The sequence below is a fragment of the Rhincodon typus genome, chromosome 8 (genome assembly GCF_021869965.1).
Source record: "Rhincodon typus isolate 14 chromosome 8, sRhiTyp1.1, whole genome shotgun sequence".
NCBI classification, from domain to species: Eukaryota; Metazoa; Chordata; class Chondrichthyes; order Orectolobiformes; family Rhincodontidae; genus Rhincodon; species Rhincodon typus.
In genome coordinates this window covers 60,422,002-60,434,699 of record NC_063339.1, presented here as the reverse complement: position 1 = coordinate 60,434,699, position 12,698 = coordinate 60,422,002, and the positions used below count along the sequence as shown (strand labels likewise).

At 38.5% G+C, this 12,698-nt stretch overlaps 1 protein-coding gene across 1 annotated transcript in view; it reads right to left on the bottom strand.

The window, feature by feature from the left end:
- Positions 1-391: 391 nt before the first annotated feature.
- The window catches only part of LOC109927511 (diphthine--ammonia ligase), an 89,996-nt gene continuing 77,689 nt past the window's right edge, over positions 392-12,698 (bottom strand). The window contains exons 8-11 of the mRNA XM_048600434.1: positions 8,559-8,681; positions 6,429-6,558; positions 1,064-1,238; positions 392-553 (exon numbers count right to left, since the gene is read on the bottom strand). Of these exons, the coding sequence (XP_048456391.1) occupies positions 392-553; positions 1,064-1,238; positions 6,429-6,558; positions 8,559-8,681 (590 nt within the window). The remainder of the gene's footprint in view (positions 554-1,063; positions 1,239-6,428; positions 6,559-8,558; positions 8,682-12,698) is intronic.

Sequence of the window (12,698 nt, the reverse complement as noted above, 5' to 3'; positions counted from 1 at the left end):
AAAAGTTAATGAGCTATAAATTATAATCTCCTAGAATAATTATCACCAAGGCTTTAGGCAAAATGTTCTCCAGAGATTACTAAAGTATGAAAATCATTATTCTAATTTTCACTGTAAAATACACAAACGGTTTTCACTTCTCCAAAACTGAATGATATACAATATAAATTCTTTCACCTTCAGCTTCTGGTTCTGAATCCCCACTAAGTAGGCTGGGTTTGAATCTCTCCCTGATGCATTTATAAGAGTCCTAATTGGGCTTTTCTTGATCTCATTCCAGTTTACAAAGGAAATGAGGGAACATTTCAGAACTGTTCCCACATTGAGCAACAATTGATACGTAAATAAAAATCAAGCACTCCTTTTTAGTTTTTTTTTTAAAAGGAGTTTTTTAGTCATTATACATAGATTCAAGGCACAACGGTCTTGGAGGACAAGCAAAAGAGGCAGCACGCTTTAAAGCAAAATGCATCCATTCACTGGTGATCCTGTCACCTGGATGGGCTTCATTAACAGACCTAAAAGGTTCCTGCCTCCAAGTATCTACAACCGCCTGCAGCAGATTACCAGAGGTGGCAGTTAGAGCTCTGCCGATAAATACCTCCATTACTGTTGCAGCATATAATTTTACATATTAGAAGTATGATGTTTTGAATCAATTTTAATGACTCAGATCACTTAAACGTTATTAACATGCTGTGACCAAAATGGTTATTTTGCATCAATGCATCAGTCTTGTACTCAGCATAATACACACAAATACAAGAACATATGATTTTCTCTTGCGGTTTCTAACATAGCCAGCAGTAGTTCTCACCTCCCTACAGGAACATCATTAGCTGCAGGCTACTATGGTAATTAGCTACCAAGGTTGAGAAGTTCTGTTGATAATATACATTGCTTTCTTATGCATTGAGTTTTTTATCACAGCAGAATGCATACATTCTGGAAAGAAGGTAATCATTCAGATCAAAAAATTATTCGGGTTTTAACTAGTGTAATTTAGACAGAAAGAATGTTTCCTTGCTTACCTAATAAGTCCTTAACTGCCTTCATTGCTTACCTTAACTGACTGGCTGTAAGGTCCTATGTTAGCAGGGGCCCAGTGTGAAATGCTCTGAACATGCATGGTCTCCTTTCGTTGTTCAATTGTATCCTGCAAGGTTAAGTTATTTTTGTGGACGAGGCAATCAATTTGAAGTGCCACTCCATCAGGTAATGGGGCTTCCACACAAACCCTAGAAAAAACACAAGGGGAACAATTAGGAATAACTTGCTTACTTTTTCAACTTTGGACACTTTCTCTTGGTCAGGGACTTTTCTCTGAGATGCCTCACTATTTCATTTTCCCTCTTCTCATTAAGAGCTATCATAATTTGAACCTGCATTAATTGAACGAAAGATTGAGAACTAATTATTGCTTAAAAAAGCACATTGTTTGTGGATCATCATTAATAAGTTTCTCTTTACATTGAGAATGAACATACACCTTTTAAAATATTTTTTCGGTATTTAAATCTCTATCTAACCTTATGCCTTGGTCAAGCCTTTTGGGATTATATGTCAAATGTGCTATGCAAACTCATGTTGCTTTTGTGCTGTTTCAGTAAATGAACAAATACAATCAAAATACTCATATTCATTTAGAACAAAGGTTTTAAACTTTTCTATATAAAGACAAATCTCTAACTACTCTTTCAATTGTTGGTTAGCATAAGAAAAGCAATGCTATACTGTAGTTACATAAAAGAAGTAAGCACTAATAAGTTTCTGAATAAAGATAACCTATGATGACCAATTAAAGATTTTATTACAGCATCAGCAATATAAAATTACAAATGGATTGACATACAAGTTTTCCAGAGTATTAAGAAAAAACTTTAACACGTGAAGTGTAAAATTGATCATTTTCAGCAAAGTTATAAAATTGCTGTAAGACTAAAAATAAATAATATTATGGGAGAAAGGTGGTTGGAAGTTGAAGTTAAAGGAGTCAGTGATTAGAAAGAGAAAGAAAGAGGTTAGCATCTCAATTTATACTGCAGTTCACATACATTGGCAGGAGTTCAAGCGCAGTAGAGCACCTCAGAGGAAGTAGCTCTCCAGGATTGAGATTAAACAGGTTAATTTGCAGTAGAATTCTAAAAAAATATTCTAGTCAAAAATTATTTTATGCCTTAAACTAAATTCTTGATCATAAAAGGAGGAAAGGGCAATTCAGTAATGCCTTGAGGTAGTTTACGGATATAAGCAGAAGACAAACGTATGTATTTACGACTGTATTCCGCAGAATGACAGGGTTAAATTCATCATCTTTGCTGAGATATTTAGGTCAAATTATACAGTTAGGCAAAAATATAAACCCTAGATTAAGTGGTTCCTCCAGCAGAGGTCAAACAGAAATCCCCATTCTTTCTACAAAATGTTACCTTTTAAAGACTGCTCCCAGCCCCGTTTTTCTTAACCCATATACTGTCAGAGAGTAAAAACAGAAAGTATTGAGAATACTGAACATATCAGTCAGCATCTGCAAAGAAAGAATGTTAAAATTTCAGGTTAATGACCTTTCCTAATTTTTGTTTTTCTTTCACCTTTCCGGCATCTGCAGCATTTGGCTTTTGTAATTTAGTTTTCAGCATCACAAATTTGATTTAGTAACACTGGAACCAAAGGTATTTAGCACTTCAAGTACGTTCAGCCATTAAGCGAGATCATGGCCGATCTGAGATATACCTCATACATCTAGTCTTTGCCCCTTATCATCTGGTAGCTTTGGATAAGAAAAATCTATCAAACTTTGTTCACAAATGAACAACAGATCTAAAATCAATTGCTACATGTGGATGAGAGTTCCAAGTTCCAACCACCTTTTGATTGAAGAAATATTTTCTAATTTCACTTCAGAAACGTTGGCTCCAATTTTCTGATTATGCCTCCTTCAAAACTTCCCAACTAGCAGAAACAGTTTCTTCAGATCTACTCCATCTGCTTCCTTTGGAACCTTTCAAATTTCAATTCCAAATCGGAACCAAATTCTGGTTACAAATCAGACAAACTGTCAACACAAATCGTAGTCAATATTACCATTGCACATCAAAGACAAACTTCATATTACTTATCACAGACCAGTTTCTGACCACAAATCAGATATGACACTGTTAGTAAAATCAGTGACTACAGTCTAAACATAAATCTGTGTCCAAACTCGCAGCATAAATCAAATCTCATCGACACATAGTGAAGCAGTGTCTATATTTGCAATCCTCATCTCACAACAAATGTATGTTGACATTGTGATCAAGGATCAAAGCTCACTACTTGATCACAAACCACGTTCTGCACTCTGAAATCATAGGCTGTACTGTGATCACAAATTAGGGACCACACTTTGCTGATAAATCACCACAACCTTCTCATCAGACCATAAGAAACTGGAACAGGAGTAGGCTCTTCAGCCCCTCAAGCCTGTTCAGGTATCAAATTGGATCATGGATTCTTTGACACTGCTCACTTCCACTTTCCTGCATTTTCTCTGTAATCCTTGATTCTCCTACTAATCAATAATCTATTTATCTCAGCCTTAAATACAGACAAGGATTCTGCCCCCACAGCTCTCTGAGGCAAGGAATTCCAAAGACTCTCATCCCTTTGAGAGAAGAAATTCTTCCTCACCTCAGTCAGAAACTGGCATCTCTTTATTCTGAGACTATGTGCTATGGCCCTAGACTCTCCCATGACAGAAAACATCCTCTCAGCAATTACATGTCAAGCACCTTAAGAATCCTATATAGTTCAATGAGATCACCTCTCTTTCTTCTGAATTCCAATGAAGAGAGTCCCAAACTGTTTAACCGTTTCTCATAGGGCAATCCTGCCATGCCAGCGGTGACAGAGGGAACGGGTGGGTCTGGGGCTGTCGGGGCAGGAATTGCCATGCTGGTGGTATTCTGCTCAAACCGAGCACAGAAAGCATTGAGCGTGTCAGGGAGGGATGTGTCATTGTCCGCTATCTTATACTGTTCGTTTTGTATCCCGTAATGTCGGTTAGGCCTTGGCATAGATGGCGGGAGTCTATTTGGTAGGTCTGAGCCCCTAACTTGGTCTGGGGCTGCTTCTTGGCCTCCCTAATGGCTTTGTGGAGCTCATATCTGGATTTTCTGTATTGGTTCCAATTTTGACTTGATATTTACCCACATTATACACCATTTGCCAACTTTTTGCCCACTCACTTAACTGTCAATATTGCTCTTTAAAAACTGGCTAATGAAGTGTAATGTGGGAAAAAAAAGAAGAGAATAGTATTTAAATGGAGAAAAATTGCAGACGCTACAACATAATGCGACTTGGGTATACGTGTGTATGAAACACAGAAAGCTAGCACACGGATGCAGCAGGTAACCAGGAAGGCTAATGGAATGTCGGCCCTTATTCCAAGGGGGTTGAAGTTTGAGAGTAGGGAAGTCTTATTACCACAATACAGAGTGCTGGTGAGACCACATCTGGAGTGCTGTGAGCAGTTTTGGCCCCCTTATTTAAGGAAAAATATCATTTCATTGGAGGTGGTTCAGAGAATGATCAGTAGGATGATCCCTAGTACGCAGGGATTGTCTTATGAGCAAACATTAGTCTGAGATGAGGAGGAAATTCTTTTCTCAGTCTTTGGAACTCCTTGCCTCAGCAAGCTGTTGGGGCAGAATCGTTGTCTATATTTAAAGCTAAGATAGATAGATTCTTGATCTGTAAGGGAACCAAGAATTGTGGGGAAAGTTGATGGCTGAAATGTTGGATCAGCTATGATCCTATTGAATGGTGATGTAGGCTTGAGGGGCCGAATAATCTATTCCTATTTCTTATGGTCTTATAGTAAGAGGGAGAAAATGCACATTCAAACACCTTTTGAAAATACTGAAGCCTCTTTCCCTGTCCAACTTATCAAGTTGGCAATAGGTTAGTGCCACCAGGAAAATAAATTTAATCACAGGAAATATAATTGAGAGCGATCAGGGCTAAATTGATGAAGGCATGCAGATTCTGGTGCTTTATGGTCTTTTAGGACTATAACAGAACAAGTTTCCAAATGGTTGTTATGCAGATTCTCTGTCAATTGTACAGGGCAGCACAGTGGCAGAGTGGTTAGCACTACTGCCTCTTACTGCCAAGGACCCAGGTTCAACTCCAACTTCGGGTGACTGTCTATGTGGAATTTGCACGTGCCCCCCACCCACCCTCCCCTGCGTCGGTCTGGGTTTCTGCCGGGTGTTCCAGTTTCATCTCTCAGTCCAAAGATGTGTAGGTTATGTGGATTAGCCAGGTCGGATTTATCCATACTGTCCAGGGATGTGTATGCTAAGAGGGTTAGCCCCGTTCTCATAATCTGAAAACCACTTACTGTCATCCTTTTCAGATCTTTAGGGTGTAACCTTGTGTATGGGAGCACTACCATGGCAAGTTCTCATTAAAGCCATTGAAGCATTCTGACTTGGATTTTACCAATTTTCTTTCACTGCTACTGGGTCAAAGTCATGGAACTCTCTCCTTAATAGCACTGTGGATGTCCCTATGCTACATGGATGCTAGCGGTTGAAGAAGGTGGTTCACCACAACGTTCCCAAGAATACTTTGCGGTGAACGATAAATACTGGTCTAAAGACTGATACCCATATCCTGTGAAAGGATGTAAAAAAAAAAGTGATGCACTGACAAATTTTTCATTAAATTAAAATTCAGTGCACAGCTCAATTACTATCAATTCTCTTTGATTAAAAGTTAGGGGGAAATCTAGAAAAGACAGTGCACTCTTTCCAGAACAGACTTTCTAGACACATATGGACCTGTATGGATTCCAAAATGTTTGAAATGACAATGAATACAGGTTCAGGTGGATACTAATAAATGGCCTTACGTGCAGCAATCATCTCTATACACCCACCAGCGCCTTACCAAACACCTCCAATGATGAACATGGCTCTATTTGCTTTGAAGAGTGAACAAGCAGGTAAAATTATTTAATAAACATGATCAGATCACTTAAAAAACTATGAAAAACCAATGGAAATGTTGGCAGATTTGTCCTGTCAGAGCATGGCAACAGTAAGGGCAGAATACAGTACACATTGTTTGATAATGCCCGTTAATTGAAATATTATGCTCCTCTTTCTGTAGGACAGGATCAAGAATTACAACTGGTACTTTGACAATCCTTGTTCTTCTCTTGTGACAACAAGTAGTTCGATTAACTTTGACCTTTTAAATAGCTTGAAAACTATCACGTATAATTTAATATTTTGTTGCCTAATTTGGGGAATTAACCCAGCAACCAGTACATATTTTTCTTTCTCTCACCTTGCTAAATATTTTTTCACACACATGAATGTTCTTAGCTTGCAACAGTAAAACTAAGCAGTTATAAAATTTAATGGATATATTACCTTGCAGGTGGATTTAGATTGAAGTAGGAATCATAGATTGAGTTTATGATACCAAAATCTTTCATGTTCTTCACATACAGGTGAAGGAGAATGATGTCTGAGAACTTGTACCCTTTCGCCGCCAACTCCACTACAACAAAAGGTAATCAGCTTTCAACCAAAATAGTCAAAGTTTTATAGTAATATATTCTGAAGGAATTCTCATCATTACATTTATTTTCTCTTTCTATTCTGATTTATAAAGAGTGCTACTCAATTTTACACTGACGTTAAACATTTATGTAGATAAGTGAACACTGCCATTGAAGAAATGTGTTGCAAATGTGGAATGTATTTATGATGATATTCATTTTTATTTCATATAAACAATCATACTGTAAATGTCAATTTAGTAATTCTTGTTAAGCATTCCATGCCATCATAGCACGCTCGTTTTACTTTGTTAGTTTTTTTTGGAGTAACAAGAACTTAAAGGAGTACAAAGATATGTTTAGAATGCAAGTATATAAATGCCCAAAGTGTGATGAATAATTTGTTGAGCTACAAGTTGAAATAGATGTCTGAGGATATGATAGAGTGACAATAATGAAACATGGTTTAAAATGGTGACTTACTGGTGCTTTATATTCATGGATCTGTTTGAGAGACAGAGTGAAGGAGAGATGAGAAAAATGTTCTTTCACACAGCGAGCAGTTAGGGTCTAGAATGCACTGTGTGCAAATGTGGTGGAGACAGGTTCAATTGAGACATTCAAGCAGACAGTAGATGATTATTTAAATAGAAGCAATGTGCAACAGTATGCAAAAAGGCTGGAGAAAGGTATTGAGCCAAAATTCTCAGAGACCCAGTGCTGATGAGCTAGATCAAGTGGTCTCATTCTGCGCTGTAACAATTCTGACATTGAGAGTTAGGGAAGAGGAGAGGAGGAAGAGGCAATGAGATAGAAGGAGAGGGAAAGAGAGATAATCTGCAGGAAAACCACACTGCAAAACAAGAAGACACAGTGGTGCTCCTAGATGACTTAGTAACTCAAGTGTCGTTTGGGATAATGTTTGAATTAAGAGAAGGAGGGGAAAAATTTTGAAATGTGTCCAAGAGAACTTGCTTACCAGTGAGCTCTTGGTTGAATTAGGAGGGATGCTTTGTTGAATCTGGTGCTGGGGAATGTAGTGAACCAAGTGGATCAAATGTCTGCACAAGAGCACTTGGCTTTGAATGCTCAGCAAAGCATAAAAACAAGTATAGACCAATAGTTATTTGCAACACAGAATGAGGTCATAAGGTCTATCGACTCTATGCCAGCTCTCCTTGGAGCAAACCAGTCAGTCTCATTCCCTCAATCTCCAAGTTTATTTTCTCCAATTTCGCGTTTTTACATTCTCTCTCCATCCCTTGCCCAAAACCTAAAATTTCTGTCCCCTAATCTTGTATCAACGCCAATGGGTACAACATATTGCTTGCCAATCTATTTCATCTTAGATACCTTTATCAAATGTTCCCTCAATCCCCTTTGCATCAAGGAGAACAATCCCAGCTTCATGAACCTAATCATGTAGCTATGACCTCCCATCGCTGGAACAACTTTGGTAAGCCTCCTCTGAACTCTCAAGTCCTTCCTAAGGTTATGGAAATAGAATATGGGAATAGGAGTGACTGAATTGCTTCACAGAGAACCACGAAAAGTGAATGATTTCTGCCGTGCTTTTATGACTCTACAAGTTAACAGTTTTCACTCTAAATCCCAGAATGTGATTAGAATAACATTTATCATACAATTTACCATAAAAGAGTTCAATTTGGATATATTACACCTTGGCTGATGTTTTCAAATTTATCTGTTATTGTCATACACATTACTACATTGAGGAAAAATAGGCTGCATAGACAATGTTTTACAAGCAAAGGGTGAAATTTGTACGTTAGTCAATGGCACCGATGTACAGTTGTGGTGTTGAGAACAGTGATATTTTACAGAAGAATGCCTAAACCTGGCTAGTTGTAATGTAAGATTCAAAACAATTTAGCTGGAAAAGTTGTCTAAGGTTTCTTGTGCTGAAATAACAAATTATTTTAACATCTGAGACTGAGTGCAAGCACAACACTGAAATGAAAAAGGATAAAGGAAATACCTTGAAGCAGGGAGAATGTCTGCTTTGTTGCATCATTAATGTTTTTCCCTACCATGGGAAAATGTGTTCCACTAATCCATTGGTATCCATTTTTTGTGTTCCCAGACCAATGATTGAACTTGTCTGAAAGAAAATAAATGAAAAATTCATAAAGAATGGAGCAAATATATGCAGGATGGTGAATTCCTCTGTCATTCAACATTGAAAATCATTTAGAACTATGAAAGACCCCATCCCAGAGTTGAACAGCCTGAAGCATCGATTTCAAAGTCTATTTACATGCCCAGCATTACGCACACTAACTGACAACATGCTCTGACATGAAATAAATGATGACTATTGTATGAAGGTGCTATGCAATTAATTTACTAAAACTGTGTTATGATATAGCTCTACTATGACATAAAGTTCTAATTCTGATATGGCTTTAGGACTTAAAGACTGGTGCTAACCTATTCATGTAAAACAGTCAAATACTCATCGAAACAGAACAGACAAGAATATAGCGCAAACATCTTGCGCACTAGTATCAATAATGCTCATCAAAAAAAAACCCTTACTGGTCATGTTTCATATTTTGTGAATAATGGTTATCCACACAAGTGTCAGGCAATGACCATCTCCAACAAGAGAAAACATAACCATCATCGTTTCATATTTGACAGCATATCATCACTGAATCACCCATCATCATCCTCCTGGGGTGATCATTGACTAGAAACTGAACTGGACCAGACATACAAAGAATTTACAAGAGCAGGTCAGAGACTGAGAATTCTGATGTATGCAACTTACCTCTGGATTCCCCAAGACTTGTCCACTAGTGACAAGGCACAAGTCAGAGTATTGAGGAATTATTAAAATGCTCATGAAGCTTAATACCGCCCAGAACACATCAGTTCGTGTTATTACCACCTCATCTACCACCTCAAACATTTATTCTCTTCACCACTGATGTACAATGGCAGCAAGTACCACTTTGAAGGGCAAGAGCAGTAGATACATGGGAGCACTACCCATCTGCAAGTTCACCTCCAAGCCATACACAGACTATGAAATATATACCCACTCCTTCAGTACTGCTAGATCAAACTCCTGGAATTCCCTTCCTAACAGTGTACCTGCACCCGATGGATTTGAGTAGTTTAAGAATGTGCCTCACCACCACTTTCTCAAGGGCAGTTGGGGGCAGGCAATAAATGTTGGCCCTGTTAATGACCCACAAATTTCATGAAAGTTTTGAAACAAAATGCAATGTAATCTAACTTGTACACTATATGCAATGTACAGACTCACCAAAACTGAACATTTGAAACAAGTTCAAGAGCGAACGTGCAATCTTAGCAATGAAGCCAACAAAAATGTTGCTACAATGTGCCTGTTTAAAAAAAAGCTGAACACTTCTAACAGTCATCATGTTAAAATGGGAAATTAACACTTTATGAAATGTGCAACTCATGCTTTCTATGTAATTTTTTTAATAAAACCTACTTTACAGGTCCTTTCGTAGAAGATTTAAACTGCATCAAACCATGGGCGCCAGAACCCCGCCAGTATATTCTCCAAGTAGTTGTGCATCAAGTGAGAACACAACACTGACTGCCAGCAGGCTCATTGAGCTTTGGGATCTATCATCGAGCCCTCATTCTGCCCTTGCCCGACTCATGCGGGTGCTCATTTTGCAGCAAGACTTGCTTGTAAGAATTCTAGCTGTTATTTCCCCTCATTTGCACACTAAGACTTAAACACCCATTGCTATCATTCTGAAACCAGCTAAATGGTGACCCATCAGGAATTAAATGGCAACTTTATGGATCTAGCTCAGAGCCACATCATGCAGTGCCTCCCTCAGTACTCTTTAAAACAAATGCTTTCCTTTTAAACAAGTGGAGTCTATAATACAACAACAGCTTGTATCTCTACTGGCAAAGCTGTTCCCATTCCACCTATTAAATGTTCATGAAGCTAAATATAACAAAATACAGGTATATTGTACTAATACACAGAATCATAAAATAGAATCATGGAATCCCTTCAGTGCGGAAAGAAGCTAGTTGACCCATCAAGTCTTTGCCACTTATCCAAAGAGCATCCCACTCCCCTGCCACCCCACTCTGCACTTCCCCAGGCTAATCCACCTAGCCTGCACATCCTTGGACACTATGGGCATTTTAGCACGGCCAATCCATTTAACCTGCAAATCTTTGGGCTGTGGGAGGAAACCGGAGCACCCAGCGGAAACTTGTGCAGACACAGAGAATGTGCAAACTCCAAACATTCACCCGAGGCTGGAATTGAAACCGGGTCCCTGGTGCTGTGAGGCAGCAGTGCTAAACACTGAGCCACCATGCCACCCTCAAATATATATGTGTACTACATTTGGAAATTAACGTATTCCTTTTCTTATTAATAACATTTAAGTAGTTAAATTCTGGCGTCTGTATTTGAACCTTAAGCGAAATGTAGTTAGCTGCCACTTTTTTTCTGAAAAGATGTTCTGCAGTCTGTGCTGTTATTCAGCAGGTACCAAATATGTCATTTTTTTTCCCACCCTTTCCAAACAAACCTTGCTATTATTTTAATGATGGCATTTGTAAAATTCTTTCATGGAACTCCTATCAACTACACATGGTCCAGAATTTTTCCATTTTATTTCCAAGTGTGTTGTGCGGACACTAAAATGCCGCCCCTCTCTGCTGTGGACATAACAGCAATCAACTCATTGAGAGCACACTCCACACTAAAGCTGCCAATCAGACACTGGAATTTTCTGGGTCTTAAAATCAGCCATTGAGGCCTACTCCTTGGGTGATCCAGTGGTGACATAGTAAGTCTCTTTCTTCCTTTCACTCATTCAATGCCTCTAAATTCTCCCACAGGGAAACTGAGCCCCTTCACCAACCCACCATATAGGTTGTCATGGCTTCTCCATCAAGAAACTAACCGCCCTTCTTGCCTGCTATGATGATCAGGTCATGGTGAGTTGAGGCCCCTCCATGGATATTAATTGAAAACTTAGAAGCCTTAATTGCTGGCAAGTCAAGAAAATCACCATGGACCTTCTTGCCTTTGGCGAGAAAGGGTTCAGCTGTTCTCCAATCCAACTCATACAATTACTTATCATCTTGCCATCTCTCTTATCACCTCCAGGAAAAGGAAAATTGCACCCAAGGTTACTCCTAAAATGTATTCCTTGTGTTTTTTGACTAGGACACAGTTAGACTAATGGAATGGGCACACATGTGGCAGCTGCAAGTTAATATGGATAAGTGCGAACTGATTTGGAGAAACAACACAGAGAGGTGCCATAATTGAAACGGCACCATTTTGAGGTGGCTGCAAGAGTAAAAGTGCCTGGCAGTGCACATTCACAAATTTACGAAGCTGGAAAAATAAGTTGAGAAGGCACGTAAGAAAGTTTATGAGATACTTGAGTTTGTAACTAGCGACGTTATAGAAAGCAAGATATCATGCTGAATTGTAAATCCACATTTAGGCATCAGCTGGAGATATTATGTACAATTATGGACTCTTCTGCAAGAATGTTGAGGCCTTCATAAGGCATTCAATGAAGTGTACAAAATTAAGTGCAAGATTAGGACTCAAGGAGTTACAATAATATTTTAGAGAATAGAGGATTGGTTAACAGACAGGAAGCAAAGTGTAAAGCTAAATGCTGTGTTTTCAAGTTGACAGTGGAGTGCTACAAGGGTCAGGACTGGGTCTCAGCTATTTACAATCTAAATTAATAATTACGATGAAAGAAAAGCACAAAATGTAGTCAAGTTTAGCTTAGAATGTAACTTGTGCAGAGGACAAAGATGCTGCAAAAAGATATAGACAAGTTGAGTAGACAACAATGTGGCAGATGAAGTATTATGTTGGATAGTGCCAAGTTATTTAGTTTGGTAATAAGAATAGAGATGCAGAATTTTTTGAAAGATTTACCATGTTGATATTCAGAGATTCAGGTGTATTTCATACAAGGAATCAAGTAAATTATGACGCAGGTTCAGCATGCAACGAGGATGATAAATGGCACGTTAGTGTTTACTGCCCGGGGAATACAGTGTCATAGCAAGACACTGTTATAAATTGTACAAGGCTATAAGAAGATTACACCTGGAGAACTATGGCCAG